This window comes from Phallusia mammillata, chromosome 1 (genome assembly GCF_965637545.1).
Source record: "Phallusia mammillata chromosome 1, kaPhaMamm4.hap1.1, whole genome shotgun sequence".
NCBI lineage: Eukaryota > Metazoa > Chordata > Ascidiacea > Phlebobranchia > Ascidiidae > Phallusia > Phallusia mammillata.
In genome coordinates, this window is record NC_137252.1 from 33,370,052 (window position 1) to 33,393,715 (window position 23,664).

At 37.1% G+C, this 23,664-nt stretch overlaps 2 protein-coding genes across 2 annotated transcripts in view; one reads left to right on the forward strand and one right to left on the reverse strand.

Annotated features, from left to right (window-relative positions):
• Positions 1–23,664, reverse strand: part of LOC145230571 (DNA-dependent protein kinase catalytic subunit-like) — a 56,035-nt gene that overhangs the window by 27,426 nt on the left and 4,945 nt on the right. The window contains exons 13-38 of the mRNA XM_080096020.1: positions 23,377–23,508; positions 22,933–23,138; positions 22,387–22,606; positions 21,987–22,106; positions 21,417–21,564; positions 21,236–21,342; positions 20,147–20,312; positions 19,858–20,069; positions 18,947–19,054; positions 18,624–18,847; positions 8,393–8,510; positions 7,867–8,026; positions 7,395–7,524; positions 6,973–7,148; positions 6,650–6,760; positions 5,928–6,046; positions 5,297–5,520; positions 4,697–4,835; positions 3,880–4,036; positions 3,569–3,687; positions 3,127–3,251; positions 2,473–2,632; positions 2,015–2,113; positions 1,448–1,642; positions 805–896; positions 227–428 (exon numbers count right to left, since the gene is read on the reverse strand). Of these exons, the coding sequence (XP_079952146.1) occupies positions 227–428; positions 805–896; positions 1,448–1,642; positions 2,015–2,113; positions 2,473–2,632; positions 3,127–3,251; positions 3,569–3,687; positions 3,880–4,036; positions 4,697–4,835; positions 5,297–5,520; positions 5,928–6,046; positions 6,650–6,760; positions 6,973–7,148; positions 7,395–7,524; positions 7,867–8,026; positions 8,393–8,510; positions 18,624–18,847; positions 18,947–19,054; positions 19,858–20,069; positions 20,147–20,312; positions 21,236–21,342; positions 21,417–21,564; positions 21,987–22,106; positions 22,387–22,606; positions 22,933–23,138; positions 23,377–23,508 (3,969 nt within the window). The remainder of the gene's footprint in view (positions 1–226; positions 429–804; positions 897–1,447; positions 1,643–2,014; positions 2,114–2,472; positions 2,633–3,126; positions 3,252–3,568; positions 3,688–3,879; positions 4,037–4,696; positions 4,836–5,296; positions 5,521–5,927; positions 6,047–6,649; positions 6,761–6,972; positions 7,149–7,394; positions 7,525–7,866; positions 8,027–8,392; positions 8,511–18,623; positions 18,848–18,946; positions 19,055–19,857; positions 20,070–20,146; positions 20,313–21,235; positions 21,343–21,416; positions 21,565–21,986; positions 22,107–22,386; positions 22,607–22,932; positions 23,139–23,376; positions 23,509–23,664) is intronic.
• LOC145237711 (uncharacterized) lies at positions 10,724–17,144 on the forward strand. The gene is made up of 6 exons (XM_080100679.1): positions 10,724–10,879; positions 10,934–11,109; positions 14,221–15,077; positions 15,219–15,341; positions 16,291–16,335; positions 16,396–17,144. The coding sequence occupies exons 1-6, from the start codon at positions 10,862–10,864 to the stop codon at positions 17,142–17,144; spliced, it is 1,968 nt and encodes a 655-aa protein (XP_079956805.1). The 5' UTR covers positions 10,724–10,861.

Sequence of the window (23,664 nt, forward strand, 5' to 3'; positions counted from 1 at the left end):
AAGCAAAATCGTTGTTATTATACCAATACGACTACAAGAGATATTCACAAAACACTTTGAACTCCACCAACCATCGAGTATAAAATAAAACTATTTAGGCTTTTAACTTGTTAAATAAACCCATTTATTTATTTGTCGTTGTATGACAAATGCGTTGATTGGGGTCAAAAGTACACAACCCCAGATGTATTTTATGTTGAAACGACTTAAATGCCATTGTCCTTACTCGTTTCGTGTCTTCCTTCAGTATATCCATGACCTCGTTCAGGTGCACGGCAAAGAACTCGACAAGCGATATTACGTCACATCGGGTCGCCATGGGAACAATGACGTCACAAACCGCGTGGCGACGCGTCACTGGGGATCGGGAAGTGATGAAGTTGTGAAAGGGAAGATCGAGAGCGGACTTCTGTTGGTGGATCGGAATGCTGTGAATATGTGAGAAGATTAGTTTTATGAATCAATTTCCGCTATAGTTGTATTTGAATGAGGAAGTGATGAAGTCGTATATGCGATGCAAATGTTTGAAAAGCTGTGAATGCAACCGAGATGAAAATTTGTTTAAATGAAACACGGTAGGGTTTTTTTGGAATAATATTTGACTATGCAATACGATTGCAGTATTTAAACAAATTGTAATTTTTGTGTAAATAGCCATTTATGCTAAAGACGATAGTTAATGCTGATGTTGTCTATCAAAGGGACAAATCCTGCACATTTATTTATTCTTGAAAGTTTTCACAGTGGATTTGAATTTAAACCTTGTTTTAGTCAAATCTGAGAGTATTGTGATGATACTCTTACCTTTTGACGCACACGTGAAAAGTGTTTTGCATTTCATCGAACAAACAATGATGTTCTTCGCGACAGAAAATGCTGATAAGAATTTGAAGAATCTAAATAAAAAGTATTTTAATTTAAACTTAATAATCCTAAAATCCTAACATTTATAACTAAACAGTATCACCCTATACTGTTAGTTATCCTTTGTCTAAATCAATAGTTCTAAGACCGATGGTATATAGTACATTGATTAGACAGGCCAGGCCAGGCCAGACCAATACGTTTCAATAAGCAAAAGAGGTAGGAAAGAAAAAGATAAATATCTTTATACGTACACAACATAATATAATTAGTTCTTCTTTGTCTAAATCAGCAGTTTTATAACTCATGGCATAAAGTAAATAAATTAGACATACCAGACTAACATGTTTGAACAAGTCTAAATCGTGTTTAAAAAGACATACAGAAACATAAAAAAAAACTTTTGCGGATGAGACAAAACGGTGAAAAATAAAAAAATGCATAATCCATTTATGATGTCATAAGAATCTATGACTATAAATTATATTATGATGTCATAAAAATAAATTATGATGTCATAAAAAACATAAGAATTATGAATCTACAGATGTCACAGCACTGCGCCGTTTTATTTCTTCCTCACCATGAGGTTTCCAGTCATCTCCAGGCACAGAAGTATCTTCTTTATGGCGGAACAATACTCATTGTGTGACGTGGAACCGGGTGAAAGTTCACGCGAGCTGAGAGGAAAACGATTCGCCACGAAATTTTCCAACGACGATTTTAGCTGGTCGTTGTGGTCAGAAGCCAAAGTGAAGAAACTAAGCAAATCCAACGCCTGTTGATAGACAAAAAAGCTATATTTCTAAATTTTACGCTTCCGCTTGAATTTTACCATATTCTGTTTTCTTTTACACCATTTTGAGAAAGTTTGTTAGGGCAATGATGCTGCTGGAAGTTCATTATAACACAAAATAAACTGAATAAAACAATTTTTCAAAAATTATTTAGTGTATTAGTTGGTTTCAGACAACAGTTAAGATGAATTTGGTAAAAAGCAAATTTCGGTAAATTTAATTTTCTCAGAATTCTCGGTAAAATTTTTCAATTTGCAAGATCAGATAATAATAAACATATTTTAATTTTTTGCATTTTTAGTTCTTTATTCGAATAAAATTTAACGTTGTGATACAAGCCTTTTATTTCTCACCTGCAGTTTGAAGAAAAGATTGAGTTTTGCTGATGTCAGCATATATTTGTACATTTCAAAGACAGCTTCAAATGCAGGATGTTTTGGTTCAGTGCAAACCTAAATAGATAAATATTAGGTGAAAAATCTTTTAAACCCACAAAGTTAAACAGTTGTTGTAATTCGCTTGTAAACACAACTAAATGTTTGAAAACAGGGTCTTTGTATCAGGTAGGCCTACGATATTTCATATCAGGTAGGCCTACTATAGTTTTTTTATTGGGCATTAAAAAGTTTGAAATCATTGCAAAACATTTTATTAGCGATTATAGTGTAATGCATGAAAAGTTAAGAAAAAATATATCACACAGAAAAGATAAACATTGTACACACATTATACACTTTTTCCTATAAGTTTTAAAAAGTGGAACAATATTCAAACGGAACTTTCTTAATTACGAACGTAACTGTCACCAAACCTTAGCATCAAGCGCGAAGATTCTACGCAGAATATCAAGTGCATTGCTTTGGCTGTTTTCATCTTTAAGTGAGCTGTCGTCATGCCAGAAACACTTCAACTTCGACCAACTGTTAAGGATTTCGCCGCAAACAGAAGTAGAATATTTCTTTCTTGCGATTCTGTATTATGGAAAAAATTAGCATGCTGAAAAACTCTTAGTCTTTTACACTGTGAACCTCGTAAAATTGTTGCCCTCACTTCAAGAAAACTATGTGTTAAACTCATCGAAATGTCAAAAATTAGGAGTTGCATTATTTTTTTTACTCCCAACAAATTGCAGTGTCTCCGTCTGGCCATATTAGGCTGTATTGGCAATGTCTTGTCTCTAGTTGCACTGTTCAGATCTTATAGGTCGAAACAGTATTCATGCATCCAACTTAGCATTAAAATGCTTTGTACACGTTTTTAAGTTTGTACACGTTTTTCATTTTAAGCCACTGTTTTTTTTTCAGGTCTACACAAAAATGTATGAAAAACAATACCGTTTTTGTTAAAAAGCAAAACTTTCTGTAAACTTTTAAGGTAAATTCGAAACGACGTTTGATGTTCTTGAAAGATTGTTCTACAAGCGTTAAAAAAACTTGAATAAACCCGTGTTGTAAACCTTATATACCTGTCTGTGGTTAGGTATTCAAGAGTTGAGATCAAAATATTTGTGCATGTTGTAAGGTTGGACGATAAAGTATCAATTATTGCTGGAATGTATGATGAAGGGTTGGAGACAATTGCCTCGCAAATCTGGTTGAAAACATAAAACATTACTTATAGTTAATTAATCATTTCGCGCATGTGACAAAAAAATGTTGCAAAGTAGGCATATACAGGGGTGATTGAACAGTAGTTAAACAAAAATGTCAAAAACTATTTTTTTAGGTACTCATTTTTAGGCGATGCTAGTTTACCACATTTTTATCAATCTTGACTCAAGTATTTATAAACGACCGGTTTTCAACGTCAGTTTATGTATCAGGCTCTGGAGTTAACCTCGTGATAAAGATATAAGATAAGTCCGCATTAGTTATAGGCGACTTGCATATTCATTAAACATTGCCTACCTTTTTAGAGTAGACAGCAGCAAACATTTGTCCATGCGTGTTTCTCAGTTTATTTTCTCTGTATGAAATCAAACCCGTGTTGTCATAAAGACGCGACACCAAGGTTTCAGAATCCAAACCTGGAAAAATCATACCAGCTGTGTTAAAATAAAATTCTAATTTTTAATTTTTTATCCTGTCTATTTCTAGTCTTCTGGATAACATTTATTGATGACGTATTACGACGTCATATTTTGCGACGTAGTACAATTTGATGACGTACAACAATTTTATATGACGTAACACAACGCCGTATTTTATGACGCATTTACCGAGTTTTAAGGCTAGTTGGAGCAACACGTTCCCGATTTCAACATCTTTTGGTGCCAGTGTTACAGGGTTCAGTTGCAAATCGTCCCCTTTTGATACAACTGACCCAAAAACTGATTCAAAAATCCTGTTACGTATCATTGCCACATCGAAATTCTCCTGAAAACAAAAAAAAACTCATTACGCACTGAAACTACGCACACATGTGATTATATTGCGCTGTTGTTGTTGTTGTTGTTAAAAAAATTAAAAAATTATGACTGACAGATATGAACTTGGCCGAAAGGTGCAGCGCGCCTGAATAATTAACAAAGACAAAAAAAACTTGCGAAACATCCTTGATTCAAACCTTGTGAAAAAAAATTAGAAAAAATCACAACCGAAAGTGAAAACTATACAGAATGAATGTAAAAATAGTATTTTTGGGGGATGGGCCGAACCGAGCCAGAACCTGAGTACTCCGTCACGAGCATCGCTGTTTTTGATGCTCGGCCGAGCAGTTCCACAAATTGACCCAAACATTAAATGAACACATTCGTACCCTGCATGCAAAACTAGTGTTCGAAAGGGTATTCAAGACAACAAAGACTGATTCTTAAATGCGCTCGAAAAATGCAAACTTCTGGGGCCTGTACAGCTTAGTACACCGCTGGTGACGTAAGGGACCTTGGAAAACTACAAAACTACCGTGAAACTTGGAATGTTTATGACGACATATTGTACCGAACGTGCTCGGTCGAGCATTAAAGTGAGATGCCCGGCCTTGATCAATCAAACAGAGCATTAATAGTTTTGGCCCATCCCTAGTATTTTTTGTACCTGACTTTCGTTTGTGATGATTTCATCGAGCATTTTGCATTCAAACAGGATTGCGTAACCACGAATCAAGTCCTGAATTGGAAGACTTTTTTCTGGTCCTTCCTCGTTGAACGGTATAGGCAGCAAATCTATCAGGTTTCTGAAATAGACAACTTTTAATTTTCTACAGGGATTCGTAGGTTATTTGGCATTGCAGTGCAGATTATTGTTTTTAAACATAGCAGTGTTCAGTTGAGTTCAACGATTTAACCAACAGACGTTTGCGTATAAGCTGAGATTTTGTCAAATTTTTTTTGGTGATTTGCACTTTCACTTTCAAATGCTAAGATTTTCAGAATTACAGTGCGAAAAAATAGAAAAGCCTACTAGTAAAACAATAAAATAAAATAGATATAGATGCTGTTAAGATTGTTAAAACGTTACTCAAAGTAAAATAAGTCGTTACTCAAAGAAAAGTAAAATCGTAATTCAATCAAACTTTAAAAGAAATGTCCGGCTAAAGAAAACAAAATTTAATGTTCAAACTTAACAAGTAACCAGTATCACCCAAGCATTATACACAATAAGATAACAAATGGGTCTACAAATCCAGATGTTTACCCGAATTCTGTCAACTTTTCTGCCATAAGTTTCACAAACAAAAGCTTCTTATCCATAGGAAGATGTTTAAGGAGCAAGGACACGATTTTGGTGGAAAGCATTCGTAAATTTTCCACCACGTTTTCATCGTTCAAAGTATCGAAGCCAAGTGTTGATGGACAAACTGTTGTTGTGCAAATCAGTGATAAGAGAGTTTCGCGCGTCCAGAAGTCGTCTGGAATAACCTGAGAATACAGAAATCGGAAAATGAAGTTGAAAACACGCAGTTTTAAACTTTTATTACAGTTAAAAGACATCACAGGTAAAGTTGTTAAACTATTACAAATCTAATTTAAATGATAAAAGAAGATTTTCCACTTGACCAGTTTAGGATGTCATCATTTCATTTTTAAAAGCATTTTGTGGAAATCTACTTTATTCACGTAAAACCTAACAAACAAAAAAACACGATAGTTATGAAAATGTTAAACAGCAACACAAATAACGTGTCAGTAATTTAAGATAAAAATAGAATCCAAGCAGTAAAGAACGTTTGTATAAGTTTTAAAAACTGTTCAAAACTTGTGAAAGTAGGGTAAAAAATAGATTTAAAAGTCGTTCACATGAAAATACAAGGTGAACATGGTTTTACCTTCATAACTGTGTCTGGGAATCGCTGCAGCAACATTGCGATGAATTGCAAAGTTCTGCTTATAAGTGAGCACTTGTTTTGGTTATAAGTCTGCGTGTCTTGTGGTGTGAATACAAACACTGAAGATCAAAAATAATTAAAAAATAATAATAATTTTAGAGTTAAATTGTCCGTTTATTAACATTTTTATAGACCTGGGTTTATTAAATTCATGTTTAGTTAAATATACAAACGAATAAATGTGACAGTTTGGCCACAAAGTTTGTTGCGAATAGCTTAATAGACTTACCTATGCCAAAGCAAATGTAGTCCATCTTTTATAGTGTGTTTTAGTGTGTTATACTTAAATGTGATCTGAGCTCAAAAACTTTTTCTTTGCTACCAATCCCTATTGCTAATTATACGCTAAAATATTGTGCCTTAACTCTTTATTTTTATACACAGAGATATGGATTAAATTATCGTACCTTAAAGATATACAAGACATAAAATATATCATCTTAAATTCGATCTCATGTATGTGTACCACAGCTATCATAGACAGGTAGTCAGTATTGTAAGGTGTACTGTTTAATATAGATCTGGACTGAAAACTTTTCCTATGCGATACACCGAGTTATCAATCCTATACTTTAGTCTAGATGAGACATAGGATCGTTGTGTTAAAGTTGGCTGTAAATATTCACGTTATTTAAACTAATAAAATTCAGTTGGATTGATACCTTGAGATTTTGATTTGGCAAATTTTGAAGCCAAGTCTTCAATTCCCATCTGCGCTACGTCACAGATAAAATAACGAAGACTTCGGAAAAGGAAACTCGCGGATCGATTTTCTGCAAATAGAAAAATAGAAAAAATAAATAAAACAGAAAAAAAAAATAGTTAGTTGCAAACCAGACTAAAACACAGTTCTAAGAATGCAAAGAAAAGAGCAAAAAACACAAGTGTTCTGACTGATTGGACCAATAGAAATATAAAGTTATTATCCGTTATGACGTCATATGAATGTGACGTAATTTTTAAAGTGAACCCTAAGATCAAATACCACAAAGGACTTCAACCGGTGTGAGTAGTTTTTCTTGAAACAGCCACGAATAAGCCTCCAGTGCAGCAAGAACCAGATCAAACCAGTTACAAGCGGATTTCACCGAAAACTTGCTGCACACTGACGAGAGAAACGTGTAAGTCTGGATCCCATTACCACCATTGCCGCTTTCGAACCTAAAAACATTACTAAAATTTACTATTAGCTTTTTTACTTCTATAACGTTCAAATAAATAGAAATCATAATAAATGTTCTCGCCTTGGCAGTTGATTAAATAACTTAAAAATTGAAATCCCGAATTAAACATTTATTTTAATGCGAAAGAAATTAATTCCGACTTGAAAAAAAAGACTTGGATCAGTCCTCAGGTACTGATTTAGAAAACCCAGATCGATATACTTCAAGACTTATTTCAACTTACTTCTTTACAAAATATTGTGTTCCGTCTTTCTCCTTCTTCTTAGCGATCCACAAGGTGGCAGAGCGGAGTTTATCGTCAGGAATCAGCTTCACAAAATCGTAGAAGAGTCGCATGCACTGGTGTCTGCATTCTGAAAACAAAATTTACTTATTAAAAAAACGGACAGAAAAAATGCTCAAAGTTTCTAGGTTAGAACACACGGATTTCAAAAACTTAACTACTGATAAAAGTTCCACACACGTAGCATAAACTTAGTTATTACAATATTTAGACATTTTGACTAAACATTGTCAACATTTGCAAACAAGGTTATGGCAATACAATGACTTAAAGGTTCTCCGATTCTATTTGACAACAATTACTTATGAAACGCCTGGAATAAAATGTTTTCACTAAATACAAAATCTCTCTGACATTTATGCAGCTTCCAATTTAAACTACATTGTTCTACTTTTTAACCCGCTAATCTCACCAGTCTGAGGTCTCCCACAATGATCAAACAGCCACTCCACAACATGGACAAGAGTAACAGGTTGAGTCGGATTAAAACCTTTCGGGATTCGACGATTGTTCGAAGGTTTGTTGAGGGTTTTGAACTTGGCTTTCACAATCCGTTCAATGTGTTTCAGACTCTAAAAATAAATATTGTGTCAGTTGAATAATTATACTACTAAAAAGGACAGGGTCTTAGTAGTTTAGATGGTAAAGCGCAAGTCCCCGAAAGGGTCGTGAAGTTGGTTTGAATTCTATACCGCAGGTTAGCTTTTTATTCCTTGCCATCTGCGTAAATGCTCGGAAGACCGGCTTAAAACATTATGAAGTCTTCAATAGGCCTGGTGTAGTATAATTTGCGTATGAGTGTATTAATGGTCGTTGGTCTGCATGGACGCTTCAGGAAAGATCCTGGTAGTGTATTTATGATTACCAGTGATAGAAGTTAGTTTCGCGATGGGTTCTTAGAACAAAAAAATAGCAACAACTGATCGGTTGCAATTTACCTGTACACATGAAGATTCGGTTCCAAGTGATGAATCATCGTCATGTGAGAGAGCCAAGCAATCAATAAAAGTGACAAGAATCTCCAGCGTGTAATCATCAACCAATGTTTCCTGTTCTCTGCAAAAGAGGAAAATTTTGAAAGTGCGGGCACATAACACCGTTGATTGTAAGATGAAAATGAATATGAATTACCAGCATAGAAGGATCATTATATTAATAATAAAGACTGGCTTAAGCCACAGCAATTTTTGGACTAAAATTCATGAGTAAACAGTTGGGCCAGACACTGCCCACATAATATTGTAGCTAATTTGTTAGGTTGGAAGGAGAGAAGGAACAACAAAGCCATCAGACACAACCAGTCTGGTACACCTGTCAGCACAAAATTACGGCAAACGTTATTACCGGAAAGCAAAATGTCGGAACCAGGTTTTATGTGAGTTTGCCAACGTCATGCGTCTCTTGATGAGTTTTCTCTTTTTATTCGGAGCAAGCAGACCGAAAACCGATTCATTTACGAACAGAAATTTAAAGCGTTACATGTGTCTTTTTGCTTAGAAAAACTAAACAACAACTAACAACTAATCGTCTTTTATTAAAATTTTAAAAACATTATGGTTTTCTCCACTGTAAACAAAAAAAAAACAGTAAATCATTTGCAGGTTGGCAGCCATGTTTGAGGAATGTTAAATTGCACAGAACTAAAGTAAGGACCAAACACAACTATTGCCTTGTAGATAAACTTCTGTCTTTATGGAAAACGTATACAAGCTTTGCTTGAAGTTATTAATGATTCTGTTGATTCGGCCGAATTTATGCGGCAAAACTTAATATTCGGTTTCGGCCGAACCGAAATTTAGCCGATTCGGTACATCACTAGTTTATATCATATGGATACCTTTAAATGACGACCAAAAAGCCCAGACTTAGTTCTAACTTGAGGCACAGATTAAACTGCACAGTGTGAATAACAATCTCAACTGTTTATGACGTCATTGTGACGCTTGTGGTTCCTGTTTTTAGCATTGTTTTGGCACAATTCGCGTACAAAAAGTCTGACGTATATGGCTACTGATAGAGCAGTTTGAAAGTCAAAATATTTAGCAAAAGAGTTTTTATTTACGTCACGGCCGCGAGTACATATACTTTAATAAACAAGTTCACGGCCGCACAAACGCGTCTCTGCGGCCGCAGGTTGTGCTGCCCTGCTTTAGACGATACGAAACAAAACGCTGGTGTAATTAACAACTATTCCTGTGAGTGAGAGAACCTTGTTATGGCAAAACAAGCTAATAACCCAAGAAGTTTGCATGCACCGAGAATTGTCGACAAAAGAATGTTTGATTTAAACTGGTCTCAAACGAGCCAGTGTGCTGATATAACGATAAAGATATTGTCGCCATACTCCTTTTTCTTCCCCATACATTTAATTTTATTGATGTAAAGATTGTTGCACCCAGCTGTTATGTACGGGTGCCGGGAATATCGTGCTGGCATTTCTATTGACGCAACAATATTGTGGTACAATTACCTAGACGCATGGTTTGCATTCATTATTGTCTGCTCTATGTGCAGACCGCATGAAAGTGATCACTGGTCATGTAACAAATAACTAACTGATGTGTTTATCTTTGCATTAATAGAACTTTCACTGCTAATTTGTGTAAACTGTTGACCTGTATCCAAAATTTGAATTGTTGGTGAGCATTTTGTGTGTTCTTATGTTTTACTTATTACAGTAACAGTGATTGACATCCTGTTTTATAGCAAAGTGAAATTTGACCAGCATACTTGTGTTGTGCACTGGTTAATTAGCCAGTAAGTTGGTGCGTGATTAACCACCTGTATACCTAATATTGTGCCATAACTGTTACATCTGCACGAGGGTAATTCAACTTGATCAAATAAAAAATCTGTTGCTCGCACTGGCAAATTCCAAGGCTCTACCCCCATAGATGCGACGCTACACCCAGTTAATGATAAATTCTAAACGTTGACTATTGTGAAAACAATAGTGGATTTGAGTATGCCGTTGTTTTAAGTGATGTTGAACTGGTAAAAAAACCCCTCAGATTTTACGCCACACCAAGACTGTTACGAGTTTAAACTTCTTTGGCGGTCGTGAAAGGTTTGTTTTGCAGAAACAGCAATCAAAACCCTCTCCTAACACATTTTTTTCGTGCTTTGAACTTCACGGCGAAATTTAATGCACTGTAACGCCATTTTCGCCACCATGACTACTGTGAACGTAATTAAATTGGCAAGAGATGTTTTTGTATGGCTTCGCATGAAACGGCGCTGCCACCGCACGCAGTCATGCGAATCTAGGGATAAAGCTCGTTCACGTCAAAGCACATGATCAGCTGAGAGAGGAACTAAGTTGAAACTTTGCTGGATAAAGGAGTGGTTGACAGTCTCAGTTCGCAAACGCTTATCAAAATCTTTACTTCAAGTGACAAAATTTGAAGATGGCCAGTCAATCTAATGTAAGTAATAGTTTGTAAAATTTTGCATTAGTTAACACAAGTATTTGCATTTAGTTGCGTGAATTTGATGCTGATGATATTCTGTGTGACCCAAACACAAAGTCAAGTATTGTGGGTTCTGGAAGTTTCGGAGTTGTTCTCGTCGGAAAACATAAATCACTCAACAAACTTGCTGTTAAAGTCATGGAATGCCATGGCGGGAAACAAACCAAGGAACGGTTTAAACAGTGGTAAGTTGTGTTGCAACACTATTGCTGTGCATCAAATTGGTCCACCGTTATATTGCTTAGTCTTGCTTTTGGCGTACCAATATCTTTGGCGTACCTTTACATGTATTCAACGAAGAAGTGCACCAAGCCATAAGTAATCAAAGCGATGCAATAAATATTGTTAACAGTGGTTTCACCTTGGGTTTGCCAGTACTAGATACTAATCTTCGTGTTTGAACTATTTAAACCCGCACTATTACAAGTTTAAAGTGAATATGCAACTAACTTTATGCAGCCAACTGTGTTTAGGTTTAATTAGAGCTAAGCACAAACAAATAGTGAAACGGCAAAACTTTTCACGGCTGAATGCACAAAGCTCGTGAGAAAAACGTTTGAAAACAAAATGAACTAAAAAGTTTCTATTGACGTCACCTCTGCAATTCACGCTTGAATGAACACAAAGCGAGCGGCCGCTTATGTGACGAAACAATGCGGAATGTAAAACGGCGCGACCTTGCTCCAAACCAGCGTTTTGCGAACAGGGCCACAGGTTGAAAAATCCACCAAAAGAAATTCTGCCATTTATCATTGTGGCGCTGGCGCAACCACTTTTTTTGTAATGTGACGTAACCAATTTTGTTGTAATGCACAAAATAAAGGGTTAGTTGCAAATATCTATCGAATTTGGATTTATTACAAGTGGGTGTGTATTCGTATTCTTGATTTAATCGGCTATTTCGCACTCGATCTTGGTGTCCACATGGAGACCGTTTAGGGTTGGGATTTCAGGACAAAAATAGAAAATCCCGGAATCGATATTCCCCGGTTTTTTTCCAATCCTACGACTTTCCGGGTTTTGGATGCTAAGTACTTTTTTTAAGCTGATTTTATAAGTTTACCGACTTGGTCGCCGACTGTGCGTTATTCGCATGTCCTAAAATGATACAAACAATTTTATTTTCGCGTGGAAGCGAACGAGCGGTTCAATGCAATATGTTAAAATACCGCGCCACTTGAGAAAGAGCTATGCCGTTTTTGTCATCATAGATTGTCTCAGAGTTGTAATCTGGCTTGAATTTGGAGCCCGCCTATACATTAAAGCAGGGCTCATCAACCGGGGTTTCGTACAACTTTCTCAGGGCTTCCGCAGGGGTTTCCCGAGCTTCTTGTACCAATTCAAAAATGATTCATAATATCACTGTGGCGAACAACGCTCGCCTGTACAATCTAGTCAACCTTGTCTAGTTAATAGCAAATCTAGTTAACCCATTGATCAATTGTGACGTAATAAACCAACCTATGCTACTCTGTGGCCGAAGTGTGAGACAAATACAGAAACGACCATGTAACATGGCAAAATGTTTCAGTGAATCATTTTTATGTGCTTGGGGTGTGTTGACTAAAAACAATGTCGTAGAGTAGACAACAGAACAGTTTGGGTGTGCCAAATATTTTGTGACAAGTTGTTTTTGTGACAAATTAGTTTAATATTTACTCAAAGTCTTACAATTTCTTGTTCTATCGCTTTGCTCAGAGAGCTAATAAAAAACAAAGTGTCTTTTTAATAATTATTTCCTGAAAATTTTTAAAAAAATTCATTTTTTTGCGAATTTGATAACTAACATGTGTACACTTCGACTCCTTTGGCCACACCACTGGTTAAAAATGCACACATTTTCTGGAGCCTATTGTATTACATGCGTATTAAGAATTTTCTTTGTGGGGTTCCGCAAAATTTGACAGTATACTTTAAGGGTTCCGTGCCACTAAAAAGGTTGAAGAGCACTGCATTAAAGCCTCGGAACAGACAAAGACAACAAACACAATAAACAATTATTCTTAAGACAAGGCCTGTTTGACATTAGGTCAGGTCCAGCAACTGGATACTCGGCTAGTTTAATTTATTCAAAAAAAAATTCCGAAAGTCAGGCCCGAATCAAGCCCGTTTTGTAAAAGAAAGCCCGAAGCCCCGAAGCCGACCCGAAAAGCCCGGTCCGACTTCCAACTCTAGCTTGTCTATACACTTACGTCGTCGCAATACTATTCATGCGCAAATAAATCAGCACGACATAATTTCAGCGTTATGTTTTATTTAAACCAGTGGTCGGAAACCGCAGGGCAACCGAAAATTTTAGGTTAAATGCTTTAAAACATTTTGCCAATGTATGCCAGGGATGACAAACAAAAAAATGCCGGCCCGCGATAAAATTTTATTTTCAAAAACGGTTGTCGACCCTTGATTTAAACTATGCCGAGGTATGTTACACTGCTGTAGATTTTTTTCATTTAAACAAACACGCACCATCATTAGGTGTTATAAGCTAGGTTCCAATACCGGAAGTTTAGTAAAAAATAACCCCGGCATCGAAATTCAGAAAAATCCCGGGATCAAGATTTTCCTGGGTCCCAGCCCTAGCCCCCTTACGTGTAGGAAAAATCTACTAACACCTTACATCAGCCGCAAATTCAGCTAATTTTCGGTAGGTGGCGCAGAGCACAAATTTCTATTTAAGACTGTGTATACTTTAAAAAATGCGGACAGTTAGGGCTTTTAGGATTAGGGTTAGGTATTACCATAAAACAATTGATGAAACTAAGCCAAAAATTAAAAAATTTTCAAAAACTTGCTTCCCAGCCCTACCCGTATCTAGCCGCTAAATAACTTAAATATAGTTCAGCTCCTACGCCACCCATCGAAAATTAGCTAAATGTGCGGTTGGCGTTAGCAACGGTGTTAGTAGCTCTAGTTACGTATCTAGCCAATTCGACTTGAAGCTGAATTTGTTTATACTGTCCAGCGTACCGTTTAACGTAAGCGCTGTGCGTGTACACATGGCCTACTGTTTGTCTTTTATACTGGTCGCCGTTTTTTTTTAGAAATTAATACCTACTGATGGGCCTGGAATTTATAAGTTTTCATTTGCATGTTATTAGGATCAGGGAAGCACAGGACCCGAAAGTTACTAAAGGGGGGGCAGGATCCATAAAAGGTTCAGAACCAAATTAATTAATGCTAGGTTCAAGGTTTACCTGTTGACACTTTATTCCAACTATTGCCTTAAAGCTTCAAAAAAACCTTTGCACAAAACAAAGCCACAGTCAGGATATATGAACCCGCCACTATATTTACAGCGTCATGGAAGAACTAGGCAAGCTGCAAACCGCTCAAACTGAACACGTAGTGAGGACATATGGCTGGTTGACGCTGTCGTGTGGCATGGGAATTGTCATGCAGTATTATGAGGGTGGTAACCTTAGAGATTTTCTTCTCAACAACCGAATCACCAAAGGAATTCCACTCCGTCTTCGTCAGTTGGCCGAAACAGCGGACGGAATAGCTTTTATTCACAATTTGCCTGGTCACAAATTGGTTCATAACGACATAAAACCAGAAAACATTTTGCTTACGAGAGATCTACACGCAAAATTGACAGACTTCGGCGGAGCGAAGCTTGCTGCTACAACTGGATCAACAACTGTTCGACTTCCAGCCACTGGAGAAAAGATTCAATTCACAGCTTTATACACCGCTCCAGAGAAACTTAAAAAAGTAACTATGAGACCGAAAAAAGAGCACGACGTGTATGGGTATGGCTTGGTAATCCATATGTCTCTTACTTGTGAAGAGCCTTATCCACCAACCGAAATAAATACCTTGACGAATGCCATCATTCACGGAGAGAGACCTGATTGTGATGCGATTAATGATTTGAAAGCAAGTCTCGAAAACAACGACAAAGGAACTGTCAAAGTGATGGAAGAAGAAATGAAAGAATGCTGGGAGCACAATCCAACAAAACGTCCACATATAACTGAAGTTAGAGACAAATTTCAGAGTTTAGTTGACGCACAAAACCCAGTAGCGATTCTGGAACAAGTGACAAATTCTGTGAGGCAAATGGATTTGACAGTTAAAAGACCAGCTGAGACTCAACTCGTTCCGATTCGCCAGTTTTCACCACGTGACCAAACATTTCTGACAACACAAGGTACAGCGAATGTTGGTTGAATAACGAGACACAAAACTTTACAAATATTAGTTAACTTTAACGTTCTGTCGTTATTTGCATGGCGATGACGTCATTTTCGTCACTCATGTGTATTTACAACCGATGTTTTTTGATTGACAGAATCGAGCAGACCAGCAGTCAACATTGACCTTCCCAGCACATCACGTGACACACCAGCAGGTCAAACTTCACGACCTCAACAGATGGGTGCAGCACATGACGTCACATCACCACAGCAAAAAGGTATTTCAGTATTGCGTATTTATGATATTCATATCTCATTTCCGGGTTGATAAACCTTGTTACATATTTAAACCGATAGCAAGAACGAAATCCTTCCATTTAACCATGCCAGCTATCAAATTTTGGGACAGTAATTTTAACTTCTATTAAAACACCCTATGTTGCGGCACAACAGCCTTGTAAAAATAAGTTAAAATATCGGGCGTAATTTAAAATAAACACCCAACAGCAGAAAACACTTTAAGTGACTAGCAGATCATAGGCGCCGAGTAGGCGGTGGCGGGGTGGCGCCGCTACCTTTGGTTTGTAAAGCACGGTGGTGGCCACCGTGGAAATTTGGTTAGTTTGTAGCGGTATCGTACAAAATATCGTAAAATCTGAGGAAATTTGGGATGAATTTTGCTTTTAAACAAGCGTGGTGGCGAAATATACCAACAAAACGTATACCGAAACTGCAAACAGTTTGGGTTAGTGCCTTGTTTATGACGTCAAACATACAATTGTTGACAGTAAATGTTTGGCCATTATTGTGTGCAACGCGATTGTACTGTAATAAATGGTTAATTTAGGTGATACAAGAGCAACAACTTGACGAAACATTTTCTAAACGTTGCTAAACCAATAATGGGTTAATAACGTTAAAGCAAAGTGTGCCAACTGATTATTATTTTAAAAACTTCATTTTTTTAAGAATTTGACGAACGTTACATTCTATTAAAAGTAGATTGGGTTTTGAGTTGGAGCTCGTTTGGTTGCACGCATTGGTGACGTCATAAAAGTGCCGTCATAATTACGTCCGCCACCTTGCATTTTTGTAAAACTCGGCGCCTATGTAGCAGATATAACCGGTGGAATAATAAAAAGTCGTTTTTTGGATTTGGGTTGAGTGTGCGACATATTTTCGTATTCTGGGAGATATTGGTAAGTAAAACATGCTTGATTATTTTAGGTGACGTCACTAACACAAACCTCGATGATATATTTCAACCCAAAAGTAAGTTTTCCTCGTTTCTGCCTGTTTTGTATATTTTTGTGTTTTTCTTTCTTTTTGCAGGTGGGAGTAACGAAAAATCTCGGTTGGTTCAGAAATACTCGGATTCTGTCAAACGGGGAAAATACAACAAAGCAAATTTAATAAAACAGCAACTTTCAAGGTTAATTGCGGGTCAAGTCAAAACCACAGCAAATGAATTAAAAACTTTTGCTGTAAAACTTCGAAATGCGAAAAAATTTACCGAGTCGATCCTGTTCTACCATATTGCATCAGATTTTTATGCAAAGCAACAAAGTCCCGATAAAGCAGCGAAAGGTTTAAAGGATTGTGCGTGGCAATTGAATGAAACAAACAAATCAATGGTGGACAGTGACGTCACAAACAAACCCATTGTGAAAGATCACGTGATTCCTTTAATCGCTGACATGCGTCACCAGATTCAAACTCTACCACAAGTCGACGACAAAATTCGATGTGTGTGTGAGGCAGAGTGTTCGTGTAACATTGGATACAGTCTATATTTGATCGGCTCCTATCAACTGTGGGAAGAAACTATCAGGAAAGGAATAACTTTGTTAAAACGCAAGCTTGGAGATGATGCAGCCAAATATGTTGTCTACGGTGGCTTGTTAAACAACCTTGGGTTCGTTTGCCAGAAAACATCACGTGATGAGGAGGCCGTGAAATATTACACAGAAGCAATTGAAGCTTGCAAAAAAACTAAGGATTTGACCGAGGAAGAGCGAAAGCGACTCATGGACTCAAGCCAGGATAGTTTGCGGATTGCAAAAGAAAAACTAAAAAAATAATGATATCATTATGACGTCACAGTGGTGAACTTTGTTTGTTGTAAATCTGCTTTGTGTTGTAATGAGTGTGACGCAACAATGCCGTGCAATGAAATATACTTTTCTATTCCTATAACTCGATTCAGAACTGTATATACAACGGAAAATAGAATTTGTGTATTGTTACTGTGTGTACACAAGGTTGTGGGTTCCAACCCCATTTAAGAAGAAATAGTCAGATTAAGACAAACTAAATTAGTGTCAAGTCACTCCAATGAATACACAGAACAGTTGCAGATAGGGTAGGTGTGGTTTAAGCTTCCACAGTTCATAAGAAACATATGGTCTAATACAGTGGTTCCCAACCGCTAGGCCGCGGACCGGTGCCGGTCCGCGTAAATTTTGCCGGTCCGCAAATTATTTTCTTTATGTATACTTTTCAAAGTAGGCCTATTGCAAAGTTGTCGGCTGTAAAACTGGGGTAGCTTTCCACTGTTGATATCCGCAAAATTGTTTAATAATTAAAGCTTTTGTGGCGTTTATGATTGTTTTGTCATAAACTGCGTCTAGCTTTTTAACATTTCTTTAATAAACAAAGTTATTCTTCACTTTTAAGATGAGATTCATACAGACAGCTAAACAACAGCAAACATCCCACTAACATTGACTTTGTATCTAAATAGATTGACGTTTTGTTGTTTGAGTTGATTGCCGTTTGGTTCACTACGATCGTTTGTTGCCGGTCCGTGGAAATTTTGTAAGTTTTTACCGGTCTAGTGGCGTAGAAAGGTTGGGAACCACTGGTCTAATACATGGAAAACACGTCGCTCCCAAGTTCAAGACATTTATTCTACTCGGGGTTCAATAACGCCCAACGTAGTTGAGATGAATCCAGCTAACTGCAAACCAGTTGAAAACCTTGGCAAATTCATAGAAATATACTTCACTAACACAACGTATTTCTACACTCTGCACAGAACGTTCTATACCAAATTTGGACATTCCAGTTTAAAACCAACCACTCTTGTTAGAAAACAGGACGAAAACTGACCGAAAAAAACAACCACTGAAAGAAAGCTACCGGTAGTTTTAAGCGGTTACGTCAGGGATGCGCAACCTTTTTACTATTGACGGCCGCATGACAGGTTCGTATTTTACCAACCACCGCCAGTGCATAAATGTTTTTGTTTTAAAATAACAGTTAAGAAATCCAAACAGTAAAATACAACTTATTCTAGTATTCTATTCACTTAAAATTTAAGATTAATGACTAACTTTGTTCATTGATTTCAATTAAAACGCCTTTTCTATAACTCTCGGCTACTTATGACGTTTCTATCTATATTGTTACGCTTTGTGTAAACAATGAGATATCCATAAGTCGTTTGTTTATGTTTACTTAACCTAATGTATCTTTTAGCCTACATATGCTCGGCTGCAGGTCGCGCACTCCTGAGTTACACAGATTGATTGGAGTTTTGGTCCATCGCTATAACGCACCTGAACACCCTGTACAGATGATTGAAAGCCACCGTAGCTCCGAGCCTCTTTGCCGATGACGGGTGCCGAGCCAAACTGTAGATACGTTTCAAGATGGATTTGGCGTTGGTTGGAGATGATGACGTATTGACCGTGTTCTGCTTGACTGACCAAGCCAAGAACTCGCAAAGAAGTTGGGCTGAAAGCTCCCGCAATGCTGCGTTATCAAAATCGACCAGGCTATCCTGGTAAAAGAAAATATTTTTAACAATCGAGGTTAAATCTATGTTGATATTGTAACTCAAACACTTCATTAAAGTAGGATAACCGCGCCAAAAACTTACCATAAGTGCATTGAGTAATGTGGCCGTTGACGGACTCTCAAATTGCTGATTATTCGTGAACCAATGAATGATTTGTTTCATGAGAGGCTCGAACATTTGCTTGCAGACCTTCGAAAACAAAATTAGAGCTTTAGCTGTTGCAGCAATTTGCTTAAATATGATGCCAATCTATAGAATCATTTGTAATTGAAATGTGGTCCTGTTTAGTTTTAAATTGAAACAAAAGACTAAAAATGACCAGGATTTTCCAATGAAGGGCAGGAATGCAATTAACATTTTTTCCAAAACTTTAACTCTTAATTCTCATACACGTCAAGTTCTCCGAAGGTTGTTTAAACCACTATATTAAAGTTCCATGCATCTTCAGCTGAAACGAAGTTTTCATTTCCTTTTTTTACACATTATACCATAAGGGAGCTATTTGCATTTTTTAAGGTGACTAGATGGTTGGGGTGACTGAGCCGAGTTAGAACCCGAGTACTCGGTACCGAGCATCGTTGTTTTTGATGCTCGGTGCTCGGCCGAGCAGTTGCACAAACTGACCCGAGCGTTAAATTTGCATATTCAAGGCCTGCTAACATACGCAACTACTGTTCTAAAGGGTATCCAAGAAAAAAAAACTGTGTTTTTAATGCGTTATCAGGTGGAAAAACGCATACTTCTAGTACAGCGTAATACACCCCTGGTGACGTAAAGACAAAACTAGCGTGGATTAAGGAATGTTTGTGACGTCACAATGCAACGAGCGTGCTTGGCCGAGCACCGGGCATTACCGTGAGATGCTCGGTGCCGGACCAAACACAACATTTGCAGTGGTGGCCCATCCCTACTAGATATGGCTGGCGAAAGAAGGTTACAAAAATGCTCTCAAATCAAAAATTGAAATGGGTTGAGGGTAAAACATAGTTTACCTGATCAACATCACAGGCAAGTCTCAGCAGAACTGGGAACAACTTCTTGTACAGTGAAGGCATCAGACCCGAGACAGACTTCATATTCAATGTCTGAGCGTTTGTTCCTATCGTGTACAGCACAATAGAATGCATCAACTCGCACGCCGCTATCTTGGCTTGTCGGTCGCTCGACTGAGACGCGATTTCCATCACCCGGGGGAGGTATAGATCTATAGAGAGCAGATATTCAACTTTTTGCGCTTGTACGACAAACATAATACAACAAAACTAAAATTGAAAAACATACCCAGTCGAATTTCAGGTTTTAAGTCACGAAACGGGACAGCGTACTTGATGACGATGTCCTTGTCCCAATCCGCTACAGCGACGTCGTTGCCCTCATCCGGTTTCTTTAAGAACGAGAGCACACTTCCACCTAAACTACCCAGGTATCTGACAACACGGGATCGCATCTGCATGCACAAAAGCGGCAGCTGAATCAGATTACAAACTAAAAGTCGGTTAATAAGGCCAAGTTCTTTGCAACAGTCCTATGGGTCAATAAATCGGAATTTTGTCCTGCAAGTTATGTCATTATCCTGATGAAGGCGTCTTGTATAGGACGTCGAAACGTCGATTATTTATAATAAAACTGCTGAACGAGCAATACTTTGTTATACATTATGCCTGGCAGCAATAGCCTATTTTTAAATCGGTTAATGTTTCGTGTGACATTACGTTAACAGGGACACTGGGCACGGACATAAAAGGTGACCGTATACAAAACTACCAGAGAGATTGTACATGTAAATGCACTTGATATCAAATCATTTAATAATCGCTGCGTTCATTTTTCTGTGTTGTTATATTAGCAGTAATGACAAAAACCTCGCTCTCTGGCAGTTTTGTGTTCAATTATTGTCAGATTTCTTCCGCTAGGAGGTGCCAGACGTAATAGTGTTTTAAGAACACATAGCGTTACTTTTTTTCTTAACGTTTACCATGTTTTTTATTCTTGTCATGTAACTAGACTGTATTGGGAAAACGTTTGTGCATGGATTAGTGCTAGAACCAGAGTCCCACTGACGTTACCTCCCGTGAACTTACTCTTTGGTGTCCACAATGGTGGATCCGGCGATAAATTGGTGAACTGTATGTTGTTATGTGCCAGATATGTCATTTACCAATGCAAATATAGTGAAAATAAACCGACGGTATTTAGATTTGTATGCTTCCTTAACTCAGTACGTGTATCAGAATGTCATGTATCAAAAAAACGTGGAAACTTTCTTGCTTACCGCAAAAAGTGGTGTCGCCTGTTATGTACTGAAGTGTGATGTAATTTGTTACCGTTTTTCGCTCTTTTTTATTATTTATCAATAAAAAAAAGCGTTACCTTTTTTCTTGTGCTTTCTTCAGCCTCTTTGATATTCTTTTGTTTTTTGATTGAGGACTTTGACTTTTTGTTGACTTTTACTTTTTCTTGAACCACATAATCTTTAGCTTTAAATACAAAAAAAGTTCAAAGTTTAAAATGATTTATGCAGCATGTTGGTTGAAAACACCATATTCTGTACTTTGTTCTGATGCAAGAAACGGTTGCAGTGAAATGATAACTTGTTTAAGCTCAGTTGGATTTTTTATGTAATCCTCTTTCCACCGCTCGAGGGCACTAATGAGCGCATTGGCAAGAGGAAAGTAGCTGAGTCCAAGTACTGCAGCTCTCTGAGAAAAAAGTGGATCAATATTAAAACTTTTTCACGTCTCTGCCATTCATGTTCGTCACACTCGGCAAAAGCGAATAAGGCTAACTGCTTGTAGCTCTATAGCGCCATGGGTGGCAGGTGCGTACAAAAAAATGAAACGCAAGGCGAACAAACAAACTCAATCATTCTGTTATGTTGTGTATTGACTTAAAGCGTCTTAATTGCGGTTTGGCCCTATTAATTAATACGCGAGAATTTCGCCATTTTAACCTGGCAACTCGGATCTGGGGAACAATGCAAGGAACAAATTGTGAATGTTTACATAATAAAAAAGTTACATTTGCAAAATGTTGTGAAACTTAAAAATTTCCTCTTTAAACAAAACAACTATTTACAATATTTACACCATTTTATTGACAGATTTTTGCAAGCTAAACTAACCTGTACAGCTGGAGTTAAGTGAGAAATAATTCCAGCAGCTGCATTGGCTGGAAGACTAAGAAGAAAAAACAAACTGGAAGCAAGCAGGTCGTCTTTGTGTTGTTTTTGTCTCGACACAACCTGAAACATAAAAGATGGCATAAAACTGAAACTTTGATACAAAACAAATATAACAATACATTGGTTTATATGCAGTTGTGGCTGTTCTTTTCAACCTGTAAAATCCAACAAAACTGGAGTGCCATAGCCTGGCTATACTAGCCAATACGGTGTATGCCTTGTTACCAACTTCACTGATGGGACATCACAGGTCAAAACAGTGTGTCTCTAGTTTAGTTGTCATGAAATGGCTCATTGTTGTTACACTGTATATATGGCATGCAAACTCCTAATAACTTACTTCTACAGCAAATTTTTGCAGCAGCACCAAAGTCTGTTGTCGATCTCTGGCAAAAAGATTCATCATTTTATCGCTTTCAGTAACAACCATACTTTCTTGCGAGTCACCCTGACTTTCCAGGAATGATTCAGCAGATTTAGTGACACAGAAGTAGTTGAGTTTGCAGGAAATTTTCACAATAGTTGCCAACAACTTGTAAAAACCACTGACCAATGGAAACCTTCATTAGTGAAAAAGATTTTAAAATGCTTAAAAAACTTTAAAAGGAATTGGTGACTGTAAGTGGGTAAATAATATAATAGTCAGTAAAAAAATAATATAAAAAAATCATACAAGAACAATGTGCACCTATCTGGAGACATGCAACATAGTTCAATCAACATAATCACACAATGCCCTGAGGGGTTGTACATATTTTAAAATTTAAACTTTTTCGAGTTTAACGCTTTGAGAATTTTTGCGAATTTAACCGAAAACTTAACCCTACTTTTTCACCTGTTTCCTTTCATTAGTATTCATAAAAACACACAAACAAGCATTACTCACCTGGTTGACAAAGCAACTAACTGCTGGAGTGTGATCTGAAAGTGCAAAGAAAAAGCCTTGGCAGCTGGTGATCCCAGTAACATCACGTTTGGAAGAAGATCCCAACATAAATCGACAATGTTGATGAAAATTTTAAAATCATCTGCATTTTCAGCTTGTAAGTTTTCCAAAAGGCCTGGGTTTGCAATGCTGTCTTCATCTTGGTCCTGAAAATAAAACAAACAGTCTGTTTGGTTGCAAGATAGATTTTCGTTTTTCTGGTAATTTTAATTTCATAAAACTTTTAAACCAAAAAAAAATCAATATTATAGCTCAATTTCTGAGGCTAGAAATTGTGTATAAATTAAATGTAATTTGGAAGTTTTGTTTCCAAAGAAAAATAAATCATAAATCAAATTCCCCCAAAGGGATTTTATGATGATTTTTAGCAAAATTATGACAGACCTTGGTATTACTTGCAGACAGGTTGAGCTTGGTCACAATCTTAAGAACAGATTTTATAAATATGGAAGTAAAAGTTTGACAAAGTTCCTTCCTGTTGACAGCGAGATTTAATCTGTCAACAAAATCTGTGGTCTGCAACAAAAAAATCCGCTTTGAATTTAGAGCAATGGTGCTAAATACTGAAAGTTTAGAAAAATAGTCCTTAAAATTGTTGATGCAGTTTTCTCTATGCATTTATTAAAACCCCTTAATGAACCAATTCAAAAACCTAAATACAAGTTTAACAAG